We start from the raw sequence: 25,232 nt of genomic DNA on the forward strand, positions 1-25,232 counted from the left end.
TACATAGTAAAGCCAAAGAATAAAGTAAGACCAAGTAATCGGTCCTATTCCTGGGGGACGACAGTCAACCCTGGCCACGCAGCCTCAGGGGGCCGCCTTGCGCGCTGGAGCTAGGAGGCTGCCATTTCATTGGGCGTCCAAATAGTAAGCAGTGAGTGATAGAAACCAGGCAGAAAGAGTGCATACTGTGTGATTCCATTTACATAAAACTCTAGAAAATATACAAATGAATCTATAGTGACAGGAAGCAGATCAGTGGTTGGGCAGGGAGAGGAGCTGGGGATTAACAAAGCACAAGGAAACTTGGGGGAGGTGGATGTGTGCACCCCCATCTTGATCGTGGTGATGGCTTCGTGGTGGATATATGAGAAAATGGATTAAATAGCGCCCTTTAAATATGGGCAGTCTGTTCGCGTCAGTTATATCTCAACAAAGCTATGAAATAGAAAATAGCAAGCAGTATAGACAACCCCTGGCTCACTTAGTGCTGGAACATTTTTCTCTTTCTTTAGTAAGCTCTACTTTAAGGAACATTTGGAAGGACTTGTGAGACTAAATTTCACCTTCACATTAGGAGAAATGGGGGTTTCAGAAGACAGTGGTGCCATGAAAAATAAAATAAAAAGACCAACAAAAGGGCAAGATCTCTTCTTCCATCCCTTTTTCATTCTTACATCTGAACCTTAAGAGGTGGCTCGTCATACAATGTTTTGCTAAAACAAAAGAAGCAGAGCCCTTTAGAAAAAAGCCTGAGTTCTCTTCTTACCACCCCTCCCTCTGCCATCACACGCCCCCCATCCAGTGGAGAGAGTCTGTGCTCCGAATGTTGGCAGGCTGGAAGGGGACAGGCGTTTCTGACACAAAGAGATGTTTGTTTTCCTTGCATTTTAACTCTTAATTTTTGACACAGTGGGGAGCTCCAGCAGGGCTGCCATTTAAAATGTAACAATGCCATGGTATTCTGACTGCCTCTGTCACGGGGGTGTCGTGACTGAAGGCCAGGAGACAAAGCAAATGAGGCCAGAGACAGTGCCTGCTGCTGAGGGGCCGGTCCGCTGCTCTGCTCGAATGTTTCTCTCCTCTGGCCTGAGGAGGAGTCTCTCAGGGAGCCTGGAGCTGGAATTTGTACAACCTCCATTCAGCCCCCTTGATTTTAATCAGAAATGCACAATTATTCTTTTCCTCCAAATAGAGAAACTCAATCCCCATTTTAAATTCAATTATTGTAATTGCAGCATTCAGAAAAATAGCACATTCATTTTCTAATAAGAGATTGTGGATACCAAATTACTGCATATAGTATGTCAAAACAGGAAACTTGAGACTGGCAGGCCAGTGGGTGTTTTTATCTTGGCAATTTGTATTTTCTTGCAGACAATTTATAGTAATCCTACCCTTCCTTGTTTATGATTCAGAAGACTAGCTTTTCAAGCCATCCTACAATAAAGACTGTTGTTAGGTACAATTTAATTTAAAATCCCAGTTATGAGTCTGATGAATTCTAAGAAGGGCAATAGTAAAGCACCTAATAAAGGAGGGAGCGGGGGAGGGAACCAGTCTGGCATGTCTTTGGATCCTCTTGAACCACCTTCTAATAATTGTAGATCAGTTTGTCTCAGGCCCTATTTCTGTTCCTTTAGCTGTGCTTTTCACTCCCTTGCATTTTAAAAACAAAGCAAGCAATCTGGTTGTGGGACGTCGATAGGTGGCCATTATGTTTCAGCAATATGAGAGCACCATTTTCCCTCTTCCCATCCCATTCCAGTTGCTTTTGTTGGCCTAAGGGTGAGTCCAATGTAAGAAGAAATAGTATATTTGGAGTTTGAGTTTCCTGATTTTTTGAAAAGAATATTGTTATGATCGGATTTCTTCAAGAATATGGCATTTACTGTCTTAGGATTTACTTTTACCTTGAAGTTGTTTCCATGTATTTCTCATGGCTACATTAAGACAGCCACCACATTCACACACCTTAGCATGCACTTACTAACCACTGTCTAGTTCTTTATCTCAGCTACACACTTTCTATGACACCTTCCATCGGATATTCTGCTAATGTAACTTATAAACTCTGAGCTATATTTGGGGAAACTGGCCACAGTGTTGAAGATGCTGGAAACCAATAGGTGAAGGATGGGGAGGAAAGTCAGAGAAGGCTTCCATCCATATGAAAGAGTGTCCCTGAGGATAGAAGTGGTTGAATTGCTGAGTGCCTACCGAGTGCCAAACACGTTAGCTATAGTCTCTCAACTAATCCCCCATTTTGCAGGTACCAAAGTTAATGCTCTAGGAAGTTTTATCTCTTCCCAAGGTTACTCTGTTGGTTAATTTTGTTAGATCCATCCCTAAGTAAGCCTTGCATATAAATGAACCTTGTGCACAGGGCTGTCCAAAGAGCTCCTTATTCTGACTGGTCAGAATCTCTGGACAAACTTCAAAATGGCTGGCTTCCTAGTTGTACTAATAATCACCTGGTGTTTTTTTATATCTATCTTGTCTGTCTATTTATTTTGCCAATTTTAATTTGAGTGAACATCTTAATAACGTCAAAGCCCACGTCATTATTGCACTATACATAACCTACAAGTTTAGACCCCATATCTTATATATATGCATTTTATATTAGTCCCTATACACAGATTACTGACTACTATTCGACTGAAGCATAAATCCAAATTGTATCCACCAGTTCTTTTTTCTCATCAAGAACGTAAAGGAATGCTTGGAAACTTGAATTCTAAAGGGTCTTGCCTTATAGATATCTCTCCTTCCCCCCTAATACTATCAACAATAAGAAGTATAAAATAAATAAATAAATAAAAATAAAGTGGCTTGCCTTCTTGGTATTTGATCAGTGAAATAAACCCATGTATTACCAGAAGACTCCTATTGTTCTCTGCTTCAGAGAGAACGGTAGTTTCTGTTTGTTTGGTTGTTGTTTTTGGATAGCATAGTATCATGTCTTCAGACACCGCACAAGCAGAAATCCTTGCAGAATATGATTTCCCCTCTGGCAATAAAATGACCCCCCCCCCCAAAAAAAATGGAAACCCAACATTTAAATAACTGTTATGTTACCTCATTTCTGAGTTTGATATAACATAGCTTTTATAAAGACTTGGAAGAATAAAGCTATTGAGTCTTTTTTTTCTGGCTGCTTTCACTGCTTGAACTGTGAAATTTTAATTCTCACCAAAAAATCCTATGGGGTATGTATCACCCCCTTTTACAATTAAAAAAAAAAAGGTAGGCTCCAGCCCCAGTGGGTTCAGTTGGTTGGAGTGTTGTCCTGTACATCAAACGCGGGTTCTGTCTCCAGTCAGGGCACATACTGGAGGCAATCCATCAATGTTTTTCTCTCACATTGATATCTCTCTCTCCCTCCCTGCCTCACCTCCTCTCTCTCTAAAAATCAATAAAAACATATACTGAGGTAAGAATTAAAAAAAAAAAAGGTAGGCTCCCAGGTGTTAAGTACCTTTCCCAAGACTGCACAGCTGCTAAGTGGAGGGGTCAGAATTTGAACCTGGGTCAGCCGCAGATTAAATGAGCAAGTCCCTGAGCCGGGCACTGTGCTGGGCCTCCTCCGGAGGGAGAGCTACCCAGGATGGAGTGGAAATGTGGCCGATGGCTGCCTTCTCTGCTGCCCATGGCCTCTGCTCCCTCCGTTCCGTTTCAGCTTGGCTTACCCTTTGCCAAACAGTCAACCCGCAAGATGTTTTTCAGGTAGTTCCTTTGGATAGTGCATGAGAGGGAGTGGGTGGTATATTGTACTTGACGAGAACATGAAGTCCGAGGCTGAGAACATGAATCAGCATGAACAGAACTGGGTTCAAGTGCTGCCTCTGCCGGTGGAAGCCTTAACTTCTTGAGAATGGAGAGCTTGTAACGTTTCCTTCCAGGCTGCTGTCAGGGCATTCTTTTTCAATGACCCATGGCTGCTGGCTGGCATTTGTAGGGGAGACGCTCTGAGATGGCTCCTATGGAGAATTTCTCCCCTGGAAAAACCATGCTGCAGTGAAATGCAATTCAGGAGCCAGGCTCTTCCAAAAGAGACAGCTCAAAGCTGCTCTGCTGCCTGGACCCTCCTCTTCCTCCTTTTGCCTGCGGTGGACATTGTCCCTTTGGCAGGGAGTTGAGTGGTGTAGGCGCAGCCTAGCAGTGCCTCACAACAGGCTGGAAGGGAGAATGGCTTGCAGGAGCTTCATTACCTGGGGAAAAAGAACTCGGAGTTACAGGCACTTTAAGAAAGATGCTTTCACTTTGAGTATTGGAGAAAATAGAACAATTACCTATTGAAGGCAAAGTGGATGAAAAACACCTCTGTTCATACTACCCTGATCATTTAATCTATTCAGATTCATTCTGCTCTCTGAAGGGGATTCCAGCCAACTGTCTGTTCTTCCCGGCTGCACCCCATTCTTCTCCAGGCTTCGCAGGACACATGGCGAGCGCCTGAGGTTCCAGCTAATGACAGACATTTCCTGCCTCAGGAGGAGACTCCTCCAAGGGCTTGAGCGTCCTGCACAGATTCAGAAATATGAAATGAAGAGGAGGGAGGAGGAATCCATAAATAATCAAATTGTTATCGGGCATGGTTTAAGGTCCTAAAACTGCCCTGGGGCCTGTGATGATTCCAGACTGCTCTCTCGAGGAGCTCACCATCTGCTGGGGGAGCAAGACTTACATAAGTGAAATCAATGAAGAATTGTACTCTATCTAAACTAGATTTCCAACACCTGGCACATGTACTCTTAAAAAAAAAAAAGATGCTCTTTGTTAAAGAATGAATGAATGAATGAATGAATGCTTTTTAATACCTACAGAGAGTGCTTTTTATGTGTCAGGCACTGTTCCTTACCCTTTTGTGTTAATTTATATATATTTATCATATTATTATTATTATTATGTGTTTATTAACTCAGTGAATGCTCTCGACAGCCTGGGAGGTAAATACTGTCAATAGCCCCATTTGATGGATGATGAAACTGAGGCACCGAGAGGTTAAGATACTTGCCAGAGGTCCTATAGCTCACATGTGGCAGAGCCAGGATTTGACTTCAAGCACCGTCCTCCTCTCTAACGCTCAGAGCAGCTTGGACCAACCCCGTGCGCTTTGGCCTGCCTCTCCCCCCGGCCCCGCCAGACCTCTCATTTGTAGTTTCTTTTACGGAGCGCATTTCTAAACGAACGGTTGCTCTACTTTAAGGACATACAAATGGCTTGCCCTCACCTGTCAAGCATGATCCTTGTATTTTACCAGGCCCATTATGAACGCAATCTTTCTGTCGAAAATTTGCATACCTCCTTTCTTGAAAAGTAATGACAGCAATTTCTTTCCCTCCGCTCACTTTCTGAGTGTCTCATTTAACGGCACCTGTGAAACCGACAGGCGCAGAGATGAGAAGTGAAAGAGAGCAGTTGATTAAATCATCATCAAGTCGGCCTCAGAAAGTCAATTCTGCTTGCCGTCTGCAATGATATCCTTTTATCTTAAAGTAATGAGCTATGGCACTTTTGCATCGGGTAATGCGATAAGTTCTATTAGCATGTTCCATTTGCCTCACAAGCAAGGGCAAGTCATTTTAGCTAGCTCATATCACTGCAATCAAAGCAATTGGCTTCCCAGGCAGAGAAGAAAGGGAAAAGGCTCAGGGTGATTTCTATGGATCACAACACAGCGGAAAAAATAGACTCTTGTATTATTTTAACCCGTAACATACTTTTCCTTTTTGCTCATCAGCAGATTTGGTTTTTATTAGCTAACACAGGACTTGGAAAGAACCGAGCTTTAGTTGAAGCAAACCTAGGGGGCTCCAGCCCCACCCAAGGAAACCAGAGACTGATCAGGAAAGGGGAGAGTGCAGCACTCCAGGGTCACATAGACTACCGCCGAAGAACACAGAAGAATAGGTCTCCCTGCTACTAACACTGTGGACTCATAATACATTCTTGCTTTACACCATCTTCAAAGTCATCTGTAATAGGTCCCTAGGCAGGCACGGATTAATGCTATTGATGACTTAGAATAGGTAAATCAATGACAGAGAGGCAAAGGATCTGGTGCTTAAGCTTAAAAGAGATCTTTTACAAATCACCCAGCCCTAGACTGAGTTTTACCTTTGGACAAGAAATTCATTTTTTCTCATTTTGCCAACCACTGGGCTTTGTGGGCTCTGGGTTTTAAGTAAATTTCATCTTTGGTTTTATGTATGTTTATACTTGGCAAAATTCGACTTCCTTTCTTCTAAGGCAAGAAAATGCTGAACTCTCCAAATATTTGTGAAATATCCACTTATTTTTCTACTTCCAAAAACCCCACGATATTTTAATGAGCTAAGTGGAAATTTACAGCATACAGAGTGTTTTATGAAATACACCTGGATTTCAAAGTGACAAAAAGAAAAAAATATTGATGATAAATTTGTGAGCTTTAGAACTTCAGGTTTGAACAAAATGATTTGTCAGTATATTTGCACTTCTAATCAGTGGTCAAAATGAACCTAGCACATAGTAGGCATTTTAAAATTATTTACTAGTATTGACTGAAATTGTGTGATCATCTAAGAGACCCTAGAGGGAGAATAAGAAGTGTTCCCCTAGCCCAGGGATGAGCAAACTTTTTGACTGGAGGGCCACAATGGGTTCTTAAACTGGACGGGAGGGCCGGAACAAAAGCATGGATGGAGTGTTTGTGTGAACTAATATAAATTCAAAGTAAACATCATTACATGAAAGGGTATGGTCTTTTTTTTTTTTTTTAGTTTTATTCATTTCAAACGGGCCGGATCCGGCCCGCGGGCCGTAGTTTGCCCACGGCTGCCCTAGCCCCTCAAATCACATCGGGCATTTGAGCTCTAGCCAGTTCAAGCTGAGAACTTGCAAAATTGCCCAATTCTGCAGACTCCCCATGCGGGGAATCGCACTTCACCAATACAAAATTCCAGAAGCTTCTGAAAGCTTACTCTCAGTTTTACCTCAACAGCTGCATATTGCTGGACCTTATATGATTTTCAAGTGTGCTCATTTTGTAACTGTCAGAAACTTTGTTCTTATATTTTACGCTATGTTTGGCATACCAATTTTTTTATTAGGCTTTCATTTTTGGGGGTGATTTCATTTGATCAGACATAGTTATTATAGCACTAGAGGGGAGGAGGAACTAATGGCATCATTTTGTAATCAGGAAGACTACCTCAAATCTTCAGGATTAAACCTTTTATTTCTAGGGCCCCAAGAGCTTTAAATTTCACTTAAAGTCCAAGGCTGTGAAAATACCGTAAGCCATGGAAATGAGGGCTCTGTGAGGTAACAGAGACAGACAACAGCTAGTGGCTGCCTGTTCTGCATGTACAAGGACCTGGGCAGGTGGGAAGATGATAGTGGACATGTTTTTAGTCACCGTGCCGCCACTTCACTTCTTTAAATAAGAAAATAAGTGTCATGTTTTCTGCAGGTGGCTTCTTCTGAAATTGCTTTTAGGTGAGGGATGTCTTTACGAGCTTAGATAAACCACCTGCCCCAAAGGGGAACCGATTTGTTTTGTCACTGGCAAAGTTAAATTGTACCTGATGTTAGACACAGTGGTTTACAAGTTGGGGTTCTCCCTCATTTTCCTCTCATTTCCTTTAGGCAGAAAGGAGAATAAAATAACTTTATTCAGCAATGGTGTTCAGCCCTGACATCTTTGGTGGCAGTGATAAATGGATTTGAGATACGAAATAACTGCTCCAGCAAGGTCCATTGAGCAGAATAGAGAGCAATGCCCTCCTCAATGTCATTGCATGTGATATATTCAATGATTGCCACTTTCTGCTTAAGAATGCATTCCATCACAAGGTCCCTAGAATTCCATTTCGTTCCCTCATTCTGAATGAGGCAGGGAGGTGTCGCAGACCTTGACTTGCTTCAATTTGGATCAGAGTCTTAAAACACAGGTATTGCGATTCCTAAATGGAAATGAGAAATGTTTGTTTTTGAGGACATACAATAAAGTCATTATCACATAATAGAAGATATTTTCTTCTGGGCCCCAACTCTCAGCTCTTCTGACAATTCTAATGCTGCCCAGTGTGTTCAAACATACATCTCATTGTATTAAGCCGTCAAGTTAGTCCGTGTTTCCTGTGCCTTCTTCCTTTGGAATTACTTGTCTTTTAAATCATAGTTTGCTTGTGTTGGGTGGAATCAACCACACTTGGAAGAATTCCAAAGAAGAACGGGATAAATGTGTCAGTATGATTGAGCCCTGCCATGTCCCACAGCCTGGAGATGCAAAGATGAGGAAGGCACTGCCCTTCCCTGGGTGGGATCACTCTCTGGTGAGGAAGACGTGTGGCAAACAGTGAAATACAGTTTTGTGAGGGATGGAGACAGAAGCAATTAATCATAAAAAGCATTAGAATTCTAAGAATTCTTCTAAGAAGAGTATTGGAATAGTCACTGTGGTTTTAGAGGCACATTAAAGGTTTCTAGGCCCTGACTGGTTTGGCTCAGTGGATAGAGCGTCGGCCTGCGGACCGAGAGGTCCCGGGTTCGATTCTGGTCAAGGGCATGTACCTTGGTTGCGGGCACATCCCCAGTAGGAGGTGTGCTGGAGGCACCTGATCGATGTTTCTAACTCTCTAAGCCCTCTCCTTCTTCTCTGTAAAAAATAAAATATATTTTTTTAAAAAGATTTTTAGGTAGAAACTTGATGGAATAGAGTTCCAAGCAGAGGGAACCGTTAAAGGCTGAGGGTGTGACCAAGTCCCACAGGTGTGGCTAGAGCAAGGGGTATGTTGGAATTTCGCTACTCAACAGTATGGACACAGACCGAGGCCCATCCATCAGCTGGTTGTAACTAGTCTGATATGAGGTTAGTAAGGTAGTTGAGACTAAGCATTTGAAAGCTTTTATAACAGTTCTATAGAGTAATTTTACATCTTTTAAATCAAATAACATAGTTTATGTCTTTTTTATTTTTCTAGCAATTTATTTTTTAACTGTATATTATAAAATTATTGGTCACAATGTATTGGAAAACAAAACAAAAACGGCCCATCTCCACAGAAAGGCTGAGGAGCACTGTGCTGAAGGCATGGCTAGAAGTTAGGGTGGGGAAGTTGGAAATGTCATGATCGCATTGAAATTGAGGAAGTCCACGGTGGTCAGTAAGGACTTGGATCAGAAAAAGAAGAGACTGTGGGTCCTGGGAAGCATCATTAGCCTCTTGTAATGATAAAGTAAATGCCTGTACTAAAGTGCGGTGTCCATGCCCGTGGAGATGGACAGGATTTAAAAGGTAGAGTAGATAATGTTGGGTGAGAAAGGAAGGTAGGTCTGCTCAAGGATGGTGGGAACAACATGGGAGAGGGACAGGTTGGGTAAGCAAAGGATGGTGGGTCTAGATTTAGAGGGATGCTTGAGTCTGAGGTGTTTATAGGGCTTGAGTGGGAGGGGATTAGCACAGAGAAACGTGTTGATAATAGTTAACATTTATTGTCTGCACGTACCCTGAGCCATGCATTGTCTAAGTTGTTTACACATATTATCTCATTTTATTCTCATCTTCTTATGAGGGAAATGGCATTATCACCCACATTTACAGCTAAGTAAACTGAGATGTATAGACTTTACCAAAGCCACGTAGCTGGCAAATGGTGAGCGTAGAGATTTTTAGTCTCAACATAGAAATGGTAGATGGAACCTAGGGACTCTTCAAGGACTCCCCTGGAAGCCATCTAGAAACAGTGGAACTGCAGGTGCTGCTCTGGGGAGACAAGGCATTAAAGAATACGCAGAACAGGAAGGGCCATGAAAAGATACAAGGAAAAAACAATATTGGCAAACGTGTACAAGGGGAAAATCCCGGATGTTCAATTGAAACAATGAAAATAACCAGCACTAGGGAACTTTTTAGCTGTTATTTACAAGTCAAACAGTGGATTACAGTGCAGCCTTTTTTATAAGTGATGATACAGGGTCAATGTTACTCATGAAACTAAAGTATTTGGCATATTATGCAAAAACAAAACAGGTTACAAAATATTAGGATTTCATTTCCTAAAATGTGTGTGCGTGAAGAAGGGAAAGGGATGGAGAAGACTGGAAAGAATTGTACAAATATGTTGACAGTGTCTATGGATGGCAGATTGGTGGGTGACTTTTTAAAATGTAGTCAATAAATATGCATTAATTTTTTAAAGGAAAAACTATTAGGTAGGTGGTTGGGTTAGTTGGTTTATTGGTTGATTGAAGAGTTTAAGGGAGATGTGACATGTCTGGGAGAGGAAGGAGATGCCTCCGAAGGTTCAGGTCTAATTTGTGAAGCTGGCGGGAGGAAGGGGACGATGAAGTGCATGGTGATGTGTTGGAATGGCTGCGTGCACTCAGGTGAGGAACTAGTCCCTTTCTAATTCTGCATTTGAGGCACATGGTTAGGATCCCATACCTCGTTTCCCTCTTTTGTCTGTGGTGGGTTTGGGTGGTATCTTTGTCTGAAGACTGAGTGACCAAGAATTCTTCCCTGGGTGGGTTAGTATAAGGGCTGGTTGTTCCTTTTCACTGCTTGCTTTTAAAATGCAGGAAAATATTTTCAGCTTTGCACAAAGGGCTTTGAAATCTAGTCATGGAGAGTCCTCTGTCACCTCGAGCTGGTCGTTAGTGTGCAACCTGTTTGCTAATAAACCAGTGCAGGACCTTGATGTCAAAATGCTTAGACTGGCCAAACCAGCTGGGACCCCGTTTCTGCATTTGACATGCCTTTTCCATTTCCCAGCCTCATGCAGAACATACACCTGAATGAGGAGGTGGCTCGGTGTGAACTCTGATAAATTGGAGTGGGTACCTAGGGATCGGGGAGCAGACACTTCTTCTTTTAACCTTTCAAGACCAAGAATCATTTGGCCGAAAATCCACCAAGTATGGAACTTAGGGTCTGAAAGCTGCACAGTGTATTAAATGTGAATTTGAGACCATGAATTCTCCCCACACTGACTCTATAAAACAGCCTCCCTTTTTCATAAAGCAGGCCCATAAACCGCTGCCAGCGAAGCAGAAAGACTCCTTAGGCCCATGGCTGGCTTTCCGTCTGGAGTTGTCAACAAACCCCCTTTATGAGTGGAATAGACCTCTTGTATGTGCCGAGCTTCTGGCTTTTTACAGAGTGTGTTAGGAGCCAGGCTAGGCAAATGTTAGGCGCTGTTTGCTGAGTGCATTTATTGCCTTTGCATAATTTATGAGCTGGAGGGGTTGACCATCATTCGTCTCTGCCAGGGGCTGGCACTCGAGGCTCCAGAGAGCGAGGCTGTAAATTGGATGGCGCGCTCCTGCTGAGCTCACGGCAAAGTCCTCGGGTCAGTGTGGGAATTTAATACCAGAAATGGAACTGTTTTCTCAGCGCACCATGTGGGCCCCCGCGCAGCAGAGACTGTTTTGGCAGACTCTGCGACTGGCCTCGTCGAGGAGCTGTCACTCACCCGCGTGTTGCGTGGGGAGCCTGAGCGTTTTTAATCGGCTTGGCATCCGTGCTGCTTCCATAATGGATACCAGTAGGTCTCAGCTCCCCACCATATGCTTAGCTCTGGAGACAAGGTGCTTCTGGGTATATCAGTAATTACTTGATGCGGAATTAAGTGGACCTTGAAATTAGAACTGGACCGTTGGAAAGCAGGAAGCTTAACACTTTGATAGAAGTACCCATTCCCAGGGACACACTGCTGTTAGGATGGGGCGCGGTGTGGACCCTGGAGGTTCTTTCCCGACCTCCCCACTCCCTCTGTGCTCCAGCCGTCAGCGGTCATTGCTTACCTCACAAGGTGGCTGTGAACAGCTGGGAAAATGAGCCTGCCTGGCCAAATCCTCATCCCTCTTCCATCTCCACCCTTCCCCCGCCCAAATCATGCTTTGTCACCCTTGAAAATGTGCCCAGAACTTGGGAACCTCAAGGAAGGCTTAATTAAAGGCAATGGGGAAAGCACACATTCAGGAGAACTGTTCCTCATCTGTCTGTTGTTCTAGGCCAGCGGTTCTCAACCTGTGGGTCGCGACCCCTTTGGGGGTTGAACGACCCTTTCACAGGGGTCGCCTAAGACCATTGGAAAACACATATATAATTACATACTGTTTTTGTGATTAATCACTATTCTTTAATTATGTTCAGTTTGTAACAATGAAAATACATCCTGCATATCAGATATTTACATTACGATTCAAAACAGTAGCAAAATTACAGTTATGAAGTAGCAACAAAAATAATTTTATGGTTGGGGGTCACCACAGCATGAGGAACTGTATTAAAGGGTCACAGCATTAGGAAGGTTGAGAACCACTGTTCTAGGCCTTCAAAGTCGCCATGTCACCATTTTCTTTCTCAGCTCATTTGACTTTTTACAATAGAGAAATCCACTCATCAGGCAAAAGGGAGTAAGCTTAGGCCATCTGAGGTTGAAAGCTTGGTTGAAAGTGATTCAGATGTACTTGGTTACAGCGCTGTGACTAGAACTCGGGTAAGCCTATGGCAGCGAGGGGCCAGTGGAAAATAAAATGTGACAGCCCTCCAGTCCGCACGGCTGTGATGTGAGCCCCTAAGTGCTGGTAGTATGGACAGCTGAGGCTGGGAAGAGGAAGCAGTCTCCACAGTGTGTCTTACAATACCAACATGTCCCTTTGGATGGGGTGAGGGTTATTTTCAATTGTGGTTTCAATACTATAACTGTTATCTGAACAAACAAGTCCAGAGGTGGGCTGCTCTGAGGGTAGTTCAGGTGGCACAATTGTGCCAGGGCTTTTCTTCCTTTGGCCCCATCATCTTGTTTTTGTACTTGGTTCTTTTGCCTCATATCTGCAAGATGGCTGCCCCAGATCCAGACATCACTTCCTCAGGCAGTCATGTTCAAAGGCAAGAGGCAAGTGCTTCTGCTTTTCTTCCTCTTTTGAGGTGAGAAAATGTTTCCAGAACCGTCAGCAGACATTTCCTCAAGGCTCAGCCAAAAATGTATCTATGGCCACCCTCAGCTGCAAGGAAAGTTGGAAAAGAGAGAATATCTGGCTTTTTCATTCTCCAAATGTCAGGAGAAGGTACGGACTAAGAGAAGGGATTGTGAATGGCTGTGGGTATCTAGCCAGTAGTGACTGCTGTATAAGCAAATTTATTTTCTGTGTCTGTTCATAGCAGCATCAACTCCCACATCCAGGTGGCCACACTAAAAATGCTTGGCAGCATCCTCCACTCATCCCTCTGACTTGCTTCCCATATCCATGTGTTATCAAGTCCTGTTGGTTCTACCTTCAGAATTGCTCTACCATCTGTTCATCTCTTTCTCAAACCACGCGCCCTGCTGGTGTAGACAGTGTGATGGCTGCCAAACTGGTGTCCCCATGACCCGGCTTCTCCCACAGTGCACTCTCTCCTCCACCGTGGGAAGCGTCATCTTAATAGAACATAGCTCTGATCGTGCACCCCCTGCTCAGAGTCTGTGTTCTAACTCTTTCTGCAGTCATGCACCGCAACAGTGTTTTAGTAAGCCACCACATATGACGGTGGTCCCCCAAGATTGCAGTGGTGCTCAAACATTTTTATCACCGTGGGACGTTGCAGCTATTGTAACATCGTGGTGCCACTCGTTACTGGTGTCTTTGTGGAGATGCTTATGCAAACAAGCCTACTGCACTGCCAGGCCTATAGAAATGTAATTCTGTGCAGTACATAATGCTTGACAATAATTACGACTGTGTGATGGGTTGATGTATTTCCTATCTTTTTCATTATTATTTCAGAGTGTATTCTTTCTCTTATAAAAAAAAAAAAGTTTGCTGAAAAACAGTATGCGGTGTTATCCCAGCCACAGCCTCATACAGCTCATGTTTCCTGCCTCTCTTGAGTGCCTCCTTCTCTCCTGTGCTTGACTTAGCCTCGTGTTGTTTTGTACAGAAGCATGCTGTGTAGGCCAGTAGCCTGGGAGCAGTAGGCTAGGCCGTGTAGCCTCGGTGTGTAGTAAGCTCTACCATCCAGGTTTCTGTAAGCGCACTCTGTGATGTTCATACAACAATTGCGTCACTAAACAGCATATTTCTCAGGACATATCCTGGTCACTCCATGGTGCGCGACTGGACAGCTAAACTGAAAGCTACCTTAGGGACACCCATCCCTGGGTCTTCTTTAAACATCCGCCGTGCTTCTCAAAAGCATTTGAGTGAATGAACTGTTTATCTGCTGTGCATTTACTTTAACAAAACATGCCCTTTAAAAAAAAAAAAAAGAAGATATTGGATAACAGAACATTCTTGATTTTTTAAAAAAAATTGTATTCTTTATTCCCTTTGAGTTAATTATCATTCCTGGTTATCCCAAACCCAGCTCAACAATTGGCACGTGGGATCTGTTAGACATGGTGCAAGTGAGTCTACTGTCCTAAAACTTTTTTGGGGGCTCATATTTTTGATTTGGTACCCTGACCTCTATGCTTGGCATGTATTTTATGGAGAACATTCCCTCTGTTCTCTGGAAAAGGCAGCCTCCCAGTGGTGAGCCTCACCCATTATGCTCTATTCCTTTCCAGTCCAAATGAGAGAATGCAGTGCCCAGCAGTTTACCTCTTTTCTTCTAGAAAAGCACCAGGGGTGAGACAGCCATTGACAATAGAAGGTAGAAGGTCTCCATTAAAGAATTGATTTTGCTCTCAATCCCATTGAATGATCTTGATTCACCTTAACCCTGTGGCCGGCTTGGCTCCCGCTGGGCATCCCCTCTGCCATGCAATAGGGCAGGGCTCACTGGGTGATGAGCATACACCAGACTGCCCACAGGAGAGCCACAGAGCACAGGCACAGAGGACACAGCGGGCAGCTGCTCGGCATCCTGCTTCTTACCCGTTTACCAGCACTGGGGCCGAAGAATCTCCACCCAGCTCAGACCATGTTCCTTTTTCCTTCATTGGTCTTGCTTTTGTTTTCTGTATTAAAGACAAAAACCTACTCCATTTTTGCACTAACCCTCATTCTCTTGTTTTCTTTTTCAGTGTGACAGCGACAGTGACCAAGAAGAGAAGGTAAGACTCCCCGCCCCCAATTGTGGGCACAATACATAGACACTGAACACCATAGTTCTCCCACACACACTGCAGAGGGTACGGGGGTGCCAGCTTCATAGGGGCAGCACCTTTCTCTTCTGTAAAGTCAGGTTTTATTCACATAGTGATGTTTTCTATGATAAGAAATAACAACTAGTTTGTGAGGTCCACTTTTTTTAAATAAGCCCTTTAATAGTGCACATATGTGACACTAAGTTTTCACATTATAAAAGATTTCAAAAGAGGAAATGATTTATTTTAATAGCCATCTGATTTTTCTTTTTTAATCCTTGATTGGAACATTAAATGTGCTAGTATGTATTTATAATGTCATGTTTTCATTTATCTTACTGGCCCATATGCTTCTTCCTGCTTTTCTGTGCATATGGGCCTTCTCGATGGAGATGTCAATGGTAATGTTTCTAGGAATGTCATCCTGGGGTGAGGGGTGAGCAGAGGCGGTCAGAGGGGAGCTGCTCTCTCCCATCAGGTGGATGGCCAGGTGGGAGGGCAGTTCTTCCAGCAGGCGCACTCTGTTTCGAGGCTGATGGCCACCAGCCTCGGTGTATCCGGTTCCGCGTGGGTGAGGAAGGGGAGCTCTGGGTTGAGCTCTCAGAAGACTGGACCTCGGCCTGGTAATGTGAACGTCCTGCTGCCTGAAGCAAAGGGATGGTTTGTCTGTTTGGTCTTTCTTCCTGGATATTCAAATCCCCCAACCCAACTTCTTTCCAGTTTTATTCCTACTTTATGAATTTCCACAAGTTACCTGAATATTATGGTTTATCTATTACTTGGCACCCAAAGGAACTGCTGGTCCTCCCTTCCCTTCCCCAGTTTCTGGATCTGTCCTGCGGAGCTGGCGTCCCTGAGCCCCATTTTCCATCTCCTCTTAGCTGCTTGCTGATTTTATTCAGCATCTGCAGTCAGCGTTTACTGGGATCTTTCCATCAGCCCAGACTCGCCCTCCTTTTCTGCTGCCAGCCTCCAAGAGAGATGTGAAGGCTCTTGTTCTGTGCTGTTGTTAATTTGAATTCAGCATATGTAGCCTGTTATAAAATGCGAGACATCATCATTTGAGCAGGTCAAGCATATTCAGATGAAGACAAATGGTGCTTATTTGATTTCCTTAAAATCAGGAAATGAAAAAAGTGCTCTCTGGAGAAATCATGTTCTGCCTGACTTGGATGATAGACCAATGCGTGTCCCCAGATAAGAACAGGCTCTCGCCCTGAGGTTTTTATCTCTGAAGGACGGCCAGGACTGTCAGCTTGCTGACATGTGCATTATCCGTGTCATTTTAAACAAAGTGACCTATGGAAGGGTGTGCTGTGCTGTGACATGGTAATGGGCTGTTGGATGACAGCGAAAGTACACGCTGCAAAGGGGGCTGTGGACTAGTCTTTTGTTTAACTGACAACTAGGAGCTTCCTTACTCCAGCCCCCAGAGTACGAGCTGCTTCGAAGCCAGTCTCCTGGTGTCTCAGGCGCCAGTGTGTAGCGGGTGCCAGAGGCGCATGGGCAGCATGGAGGGCAGTGTTCAAGGCGTGCCCACCAGCCCTTGGAGCCGTCGGGCCATATCCCACGTGGCAGGTGTCACCACAGGCAGCAGGCAGGACAAGCACCTGCTGCCATTCCAGCGGCTCTTCCTCAGTGATGGTGGGCCTCTCTGTCCAAGGTGGTGGCACTTCTCCAAGGGGATGAGCCTGCTCGGGTTCTCACAGCCCCTTGCAAGGCGCTGTGAATTCCGGAAGCGTCACCTACCAGCAGTGGTAGAGGTGGTGAGGATGTCTGGTTTTGCATTCCGTGTGCATGTCTTCATAGGCAGTCTCAACCTGGCGGCACACCCGATCACGGGGAAGCTGTGAAATCCCCACACCTGGGCCCCTCCAGGCCCGACCTCAGAGTCCTCCAGGTTTCAGCACCACTCCTCAAGATGATCAGCTAACGGGTCATTTGGGCAATTACCAAGGCTGCCCCTGGCTTTCAGAGGGATCTGGGTGTTTCCACCTACTGCAAACTAATCCTTCCCGGGACCGGATTCCCAAGTCATTGCTGTTCGGGCTTCAGTCTATGAGACCCGACTGTGGGCACTGGGAAGTAGCCGGTGCCCACCACTCAGTTCAGGACGATTTCAGGGCAATGCAGGAGAATAAGGAGATGTATATAGGCACGTCCGTGGGAGTGGGGAGATGGCAGGGGAGGGGTGGGCGTTCGGACTGATCCTCCCTCCTATGCGCACTTCTGCCTCTGCTGCCCCCCACCCCGCTCCTGTCGTCTTTCCTGTGGACTATGGTGGCCCTGCAGGTCTCTTCTTACCTGGGAGCTGCTCCACAACCACACTCACTTCACCTGTCGCTGCTCCCCTCCCTGGGGCATTCCTCCCAGGGCTCCTGACAGGAGCAATTGGGACTCTTAAACTGCAGCCATGCCTGCTCGCCCTGTTATAGCTAAGACTATCAGGCTCCCCTTTTGGACTGGGATTGTCCAGTGTTTATCACTGGCTTTAATACCATCCCCCCAGACTTGTGCTCTGTGCCAGGGCCCAGGCCCTGGCAGCCTCCTCTGTGCCAGAGCCTCCTGCCTGGGCCCTCTTGGAGCCCCATAGCTAACCGGGCTGCTTTCATGTGCCCCTTGGAGGATTCCCATTCAAATCTGAATTGCTAATGGTGGAAAAGATGCCACTCAGTGTCCTGGGATCCCGTCAGCAGCCCCACCAGGGATGCTGATGGAGGCAGAAGTGAGACTTGTAGGGCACCCACTGGGACTTCTCTCTGGAAGACCTGTCATTCTCTTACTCCGCGGGGATCTGCAGAGCTGGCGGTCTAAAATTAGGGTACTGCATTTCACACAGCTGACTGAATTAAGATAAACTCTGCTTTCCTCTGATACGAAGCTGTAATTTATAAAATGATACCCTTACTAATTAATGTGGAAGTGACTGGGAAAGGGGCTGAAAAGCAGAGCTTTCCATAAATGCAGAAGATGTACTTGTGGGTGGAAAGGCTTTGATGAGCCATGAGCAACACATCTCTCCCAGCCTCCCCTCCCAGCCGAGAATACATTTTACACAATATCAGAGAGCCGGGAGGGCTCTGGTGAGGTGGGAATGGGCGGGGTTGGGAAAGGCTGGGGCGCTGCACCTCAGGTGTGGGGTTGTCTTCACTGTGGTAGGTGACAGAGGCAGCACTTGGCACCTTAATCACCCACATTAAGCAATTATTCCAATCCCCCACTGGAAATGAATTGTTATCATGAGAACAAAGAGGCAACGTACACATTTCCACATATTTGGCCTTTATTTCCTCTCGCTTCCTCTTTCTGTGCCACAGCAGCCCATTATGCCAAAGAACACCCTCCTGTTGGGTCATGAGATTCATGTGAAGACTAAAAGTCATTCTCTCTTTATATACTCATCCCCCTTTTATTGTGTGGGCCACGTGGCAGAGTTGACTGGAAGGCCTAGTGTTCAGTGGTCCAACGCTTGGGCATCCGAGTCCGGTGGCCTAGGCTTCTTTCTGACCGCTCCTTACCATTTTGTAGCTGTGGACAAGCCTCAGTTCTCTCATCTGCCAAATGGAGATAACAACAGCTCCTCCTATAGTCTTGTGACAGTTCAGTAAAGGCACTTGGCTCAAGGCCTGGGGCATAGTGTGTGCTCCATAAATGGTAGTTTCATTAGTTTTACTTGGGTGAAAGGGGAGAGACCCCTCAGGGCAGGAGGAAGCCTACCCTCCTCTTTAGAAAGCTCAAGCTCTGCCAGGAACCTGCCAGAGGACTTCAGGGAGGATTGGTTTCCACTGGAACCTGGGGCTCAGCCTTCATCCCCAAGGGCGCTGCTTCCTGCTACAAGTTGAATGGAAGGGCAGTGAAATTCAGAAGGGTCCCCAAACAGTGTATTTTGAACTCCTTATCTTAAACATCAGGCTTTCTTTTAGGCAAAGCCTTGGAGCCACAAGCAGGCATGCTGTCCTGGATTGTACAGCTCTTGTCCCACATACCAAACACTGTTGGTTCCCAGATGTCCATCACAGGGGAGACATTCTGATTCAGTACATCTGGGATGGGGGCACAGCATCTGTATTTTTTTAAATGCTTCCTAGGGAAATCTGATACACAGTTGGTTTTGAGAACCACTACCTTATAACAAATGTCAAAGAGAAACATACTGTTCCATTGTCTATGCTCTTAAAAATTTGAGAGTTCAGAGAAAAGACTAGAAAACTATGCAGGTATTTGTGTACATGCGCCCACATGCTTATGTTTATAGGTGCATGACATATACACACATGCAAAACACACATATGCAATCTCGTCACAGATAAGAACTCTTCACAGTTTCTGCCTTAAAGCTTTCAGCATGAGTTCCGATGGCAGTTCCTCTGTCTGGGCTTTTAACCATTCGAGTGACCTCTGGAGAATGTTGCCTTGCTCCTGTGGTTTGCTCACCAGGACCTGGAAGTCTCCTGGGACTCTGACCAATGGCAAGGGCAGTACTACTTCTTTTCCACATCAGCTTCGTCTCCCCGACTTGCACCCACTTTTTGGTTGCATTATAATTTTTTAATCCATGCTAAATTTGTAGGTTTGATCATTTTGTTTTCACTTGTGTGGGAAGGGTGCTGTTTCTAAGAAAAGCAGCGAGGAGACCAGCAGAGGCTTATGTTCCTAGCTCAACACAAACCACATGCCTAACTTGGCTCTTGAAGGACGCAGAAAGTGCTGAGATATCAAACTGAAGACTGGGCATGTGGCTGTGCTTAGAGTGGAAGAGTCCCACCCCTTGACTGGCCACGTTTCACAATCGGTCAAGATTGTGCGCCCTCAGCAACATTCCTGAGACTCAGAAGGCCCTCATTGTTGCTTTCCCATCCCTGGTTTGAAACAGGAGGTGTTCTGATCAGGAGACAACGCAGAGATGCTGTGCTGTTTTGCAGCTACAGGGAGGAATGTCCTCCTCCCTTCCAGTTTTACAGCAGAGCCAACAACCATTCCCCAGGCGGCGAGCAGGGCCCCATGTTCTTGTCTCCAGATCCCCAGCTCTAGTATAATGCCGGGCACAAACTGGGTGTTCAGTAAAGTTCACTGTTTTGCTAAATTTGCATTTCCTTTCCTGGATACTCATCTCCAAATGAAGGGGATACATGAAACAAGTTCAGAAAACAAGTTCATGTCAACCCCAGTGTTTATTTTCTGAATTCCAACAAAAATGTGCTCTCATCTTCTGCCTTCTATATTTATTTTACAATTTTATTTTCTCATAAGATACTTCTAAGCCATCTGTAAATTCGCTAGCTTATTTGGAAATTTCTACAACTTCTGGCAGAATTTCAAGGGCTTTCCATTTTGGGTGCCTGATTTCCATAATGCCCATCCACTTAACCTCTTCTTACTGCTCTAAGATTATGTCTGGGTCAAAATTGTTCTTCCAACATCATCATATTTCCTACTGCCTTAATTCCATCGTATCCATCCAAAAATTCTACTAATACAATCTTTGCATTAAATTTCTATTGCAGATAATTTTTAATTCTGACTTTCATTAAGTTCTTCTCTTTTTTTCATATCACAGCATTTTTATGCCAAACCAAAAATTGCTTCACTCACATTGAATGTGTATGTTGAATATCTGCCCATTAAGACCATGCCATGCAACTGAAAAAGCTAGAGGTTACAAATGTACAGATTTTTTATTAAATGTAAATTAATAAAAAGAATACTCAAGAGTTACTGGAAATTTGTCAGACGTCTTTAGTTACACTCTTATTCTGTAGGATGAATAGAGAGGAGAAAGAGCAGGTCTAGATGTTCTGTTGTTCATTGTGAGAGGGTAATGGAGAAGGATACTCTGAAGACCTCTTTCTTATTTCTCACCAGCCAGCTGTGTGGCCTGAGGCAGGTTACCTAATGTTACTGAGTATTAGTTTTGTCGTCTATAAAATGAGCCTGGATTTAATGATCCAACACCGAATATCCTGATTTTCTATGTAGCTATTTACAGAGGCCCAACAACATGACAGAGTAAGAGGGAAATTAATATGTGAATTATTTCCTCTTTGCCAAGGTACAAGGAAGTTATATGCGGATTGTCTTCCTTCTCAGATTCCTAAGAGAGAATGCATGTAGTGGGTAGGTCAGAGCACATCTCTGTTGACTTCCAAGTAACTGAAGGAAACATTCATATCCACTTTTTTCCCCCAAGTATCTAGTGATGAACCAACACGGGCATTGTAGTTGCTTGACTGTGTTATGTCTGTCACCATGCACCTGTCAGTAGGCAGCAGAGCAATTAGCTTAATCTCTGTTCCTTAATTACTCTATTTGGGAGTGCATGGGGACATATAAAGAGCTAGCTTACATAATGTGCTTTAGGAACTCACTGGACTGATAATAAGTATTATTTGAACCTATAAAAGGAATTCTGGAAAAGTGCAGGGTTGAGTACCTGATTCCACATCCCAGAGAACAGGTCAGCTGCTTTCTCCTAGAATGAGCCATCGGCTTGGATTGATGACTTACCATGAAGGGACATTGCAGAGCCAAGGAGGAGTCAGGAGGAAGTGATGCTTTTCATCCTCATGAAATTGAATATGAATCCTGAGTCATCTGAATAGCTGGAAGGTCCTAGTAGAGGCTTTTGTACTGGTGACACGTTTAACAACGTGAAGCATGCTAGTGGCTTCTCATGGTGTATAATCTGGGCTGCTCTTTGACTGTTAGAAGAATGGGTCTTATTATTGTTAATTCCAGTTGGCGCGTGTTCTGTCCTCAGTAAAGATGTATGAATTTCTTTGTAGTCATGCAGTGTGTGTGTGTGTGTGTGTGTGTGTGTGTGTGAGAGAGAAAGTTTCAGCTGGAAGGTCCGATCACCTTCTTTCTCTGCATCTTGGAGCTCTGAGAGTCACACTGAGAAGCACTGGGTGTAGACCTGCATGACATCTCCCGCCACTTAGAGAGGGACCAGGAGCCGCTTTCTCCTGATGTTCCAAACCCAAGCTTGGCTCATGGTCTTCCAAGTACTTCCATGTTTATGGAGACAGTGGAATGGAGCATTTGAAATAAGGACTGACCAGGAATCCCTAGGATGGTAGTTGTTTCCCAAGGGGCTCAGTTTTGACTTTATTTACTTACTTATTTTTGAAGGGGGAAGGGCTTTTAGTGTATTTTCATCTTCCTACTTTCTTGGACTAAAACATGTAGATGCTACTCATTTCTCAAGGACAGCAAAAAAATTAAGAGTAAGGTCAATAGTAAGAATTAAATAATAAGAATACTCACCCCTTTGCATTGAAGAGAAGATTGTATTATTTGAAATACTTTGCAAATGTCATTTTGTATGACATGTTTAAATACTTATTATGGATTCTATATGTATCCTTATATATAGCATTGCTGACCATCTGTAATGTACCAAACTCAATGATAGGTCCTTTCAAGAACTGTATCTTCTCATCATTTTACAAATAAAGAAAATGAAACCTGAGAGCTAGTAAATGATGGTGCTGAGGTATAAACTGTCTCTTAGGATGCCAAGAACTGGGCTCTTTTCCCCATAACATGCTGCTTCCCTGTATATCAGCGTGAGCTGAGATATGCCCAGAAGTGCCATTTGAGAACCCTGCTACCTTCCTCTCTGTGTCTTATTGTCCTTGGGCTACAAGAAGCCTGGATTATATCTTATCAATCCACCCTCAACCCCACTAGCTTCTAAAAATTCAAGCATGGCAGTTGCTCAGGAAAGTGAATAAATACAATTTGGTTCCACTGACAACTTAGATCTACAAGCTCTTCTGAAATGGGCCATTTTGAAAATAAATCTGAGAAGCAATTGCCCAAGGTGAAAAGGGAAGGCCTACAAGGTATGTCTTAACTCCTACAAACAAGCAGCAAATCGCCTGAGGGCCACCATGAGTACTTAGATACAGAGACCATACCAACCAGAAGACTAAGCATGAGCCATATTTGGTCAAGGAACCCAGTCTTATTTTAGTGTCTATATATGTATAAACATTTAATATCTTATTAAGCCCTAGACTCCCAGCATGTACCCCACACCTAGTATGTGCCTAACACTTAGTAGGTGCCATATAAATATTCCTGTTACACCTGGAAGTTGCTTTGTTGATTGTATAAATCTCACAAAGGAAAAGGGACTTGTCACAGACCTACTCCTCTCCTCCCCTCGCCAACCCCCTGGACAGTGTGGGGAGAACTGGCCTGAACAGAGGCTCATTTTGAAGCTCCCAGTCCAGAGCCTCCAGCATCCAAGTGGTGTCCCCAGACTTTTCTTCCTATTACCAGCACATGGAAGAACAGGCATGATATCACCATGGCCACTGAACCTACGCACCCCCAAACAGTGTCACTCTGTGTTGTCCTTCGCCACCTCAGGAACCCTCTTGGCCTTCCCCAGACACTGACACCCACCCTGGCAGAGGGTTTCTGGGTCTGCCAAGGCTACAGAGCATTTTCTTTTCTGATTCAGGTGCTACATGGGCCATTCCTGCAGCCCAAAGGGTAGTAATATCCGAAGCCGCCATGTCTGTGTTAAAGATTATGTATTTGCCACTAAGGGGAGAATACAGTGTTTATCAGCTGTAGTGCGTGCCGGCTGAGCTGATTACGGCACAGCACTCTGTCAGCCAATGATTTGTCCTGTCCTTTATCATCTGTGTCACTCAGCAGTGTGCTGGAGAAGGGAAGGGATCACCCCCTTCCCTTTTTTTGTACCCATTTTGTGTAGAAAATTTGTATTTACTTTGGGAGTGTAATTTGTTCCTCATGGATAATGTGACCCTGAGCGGAGCTGGATCATGGGTTAGTTGAAGTGATATTTTCCGCTAATGGTAGTCGTACATCATTGCTGTCAGCTCGGGTTAGGAGGCAAGCACATTACAGCTCCATTTTACCTCTGCAGGCATCTGGGATTATTTGCCATAACCGAGTATGACATGACCGCACTACAGAGTGCATTAAAATTTTACTGGCTTCTCAGGCAAGTTCCCCGGCTCCAGTGTGTGCTTCAGGCAGGCGGTCTGATGGGGAGCCCGAGGGCCCTGACTTTGTGCACGGAGGTGCTGTGGAGGGGTGCGGGGGCGCGTGGCCTCGGCAGGGGCAGCTCTCTTCTTGCCTTGAGAAAGAAGCCGGGGAAAGAATTTATGGGGTGCCAGCCTGCAGGTGTGTGTGTCTCTGGACATCCCAGACAGGCAGGTTTCTGGCTGCCTTGTAACTAGGGGCTGACCACAGTGCCCACCGCAGTCTGCCCTCTCTCTCTTTGATGCACCCCTTGGGGTCTATTGGGCAGCAGCTCCTTCTCCAAGGAGAGCCAGGGTATGTGCAAGTCTCTGTGAAGCTGTGGGCTGATTTTGATTGTTTTGTTGGCCTGTGGTCAGACAAAAGGGAGGAAGCATGTGTCCTAATGACAGAATCCATGTGCACCCATGCAGCTTGACGGAACCTGGTGTTCTCATGAGCACAGTTGGAAATGGTTGCCAGGACCTTTTGCACATTGCATCTAGACTATTCACCAACCCAGTGAAGTGTAGGCATGGTTACCCCATTTTACTAATTAGGATACTAAAGTTTGAAGAGGTTAAGAGTCTTACCCAACATGTTAATGGTGGCAGAAATGGGGTCCTTACCTTTTATTTAGACCTCATTGACTTCAAATCCTGTAGTGTTGTATTTACAAAGAAAATAACTATTATTTTAAAAAATGCATATATATGCTTTGTATATATTGACTTGTTTAATCCCCACTACAACCTAATAGGTAGGTGCTAATATTATCCCCAGGTTACAGAGGAGGAAACTGAGTCACGGAGAGCATCTGTAACACGCCAGTCTTGCACCAGTTAGTGGCAGAAGCAGGCTCAAACCCAAGTTGTCTGGCGTCTGAAGCAGCACTCTGAGCCTCAGAGCCGAGCTCCCCCTCACTGCCACATTTCCATCAGCCTGAGGACTGACAGGAGAAGTCCAGGGAGAATAGTAATATGTTGGAATAAAAGGAAATGCTCAAAGAGTATTTTATCACTTTCACTTGTAATTGTAACATCCAACAAAACATTGCTCTGAAAAGATGCTCTGTGATGAGCTTTAATTAGGTAATAAGTCCCATTTGCAGTTAGCACATTACTTGCATATAAATGGTGCTTCTAAGGTGCGTAAAAGGCATTTTGTTTAGGT

The 25,232-nt window shown here is 44.6% G+C and overlaps 1 protein-coding gene across 6 annotated transcripts in view; it reads left to right on the forward strand.

Moving 5' to 3' along the window:
- Positions 1–25,232, forward strand: part of AUTS2 (activator of transcription and developmental regulator AUTS2) — a 1,107,415-nt gene that overhangs the window by 779,477 nt on the left and 302,706 nt on the right. For all 6 annotated transcript variants that reach the window (XM_070412831.1, XM_070412836.1, XM_070412833.1 and 3 more), the window contains one exon: positions 15,000–15,029. In XM_070412831.1, coding sequence (XP_070268932.1) covers positions 15,000–15,029 — 30 coding nt within the window. The remainder of the gene's footprint in view (positions 1–14,999; positions 15,030–25,232) is intronic.

Source organism: Myotis yumanensis, unplaced genomic scaffold, assembly GCF_028538775.1.
Source record: "Myotis yumanensis isolate MYYU_CA2020_CCGP unplaced genomic scaffold, mMyoYum1.0.hap1 SCAF_4, whole genome shotgun sequence".
Lineage (NCBI taxonomy): Eukaryota > Metazoa > Chordata > Mammalia > Chiroptera > Vespertilionidae > Myotis > Myotis yumanensis.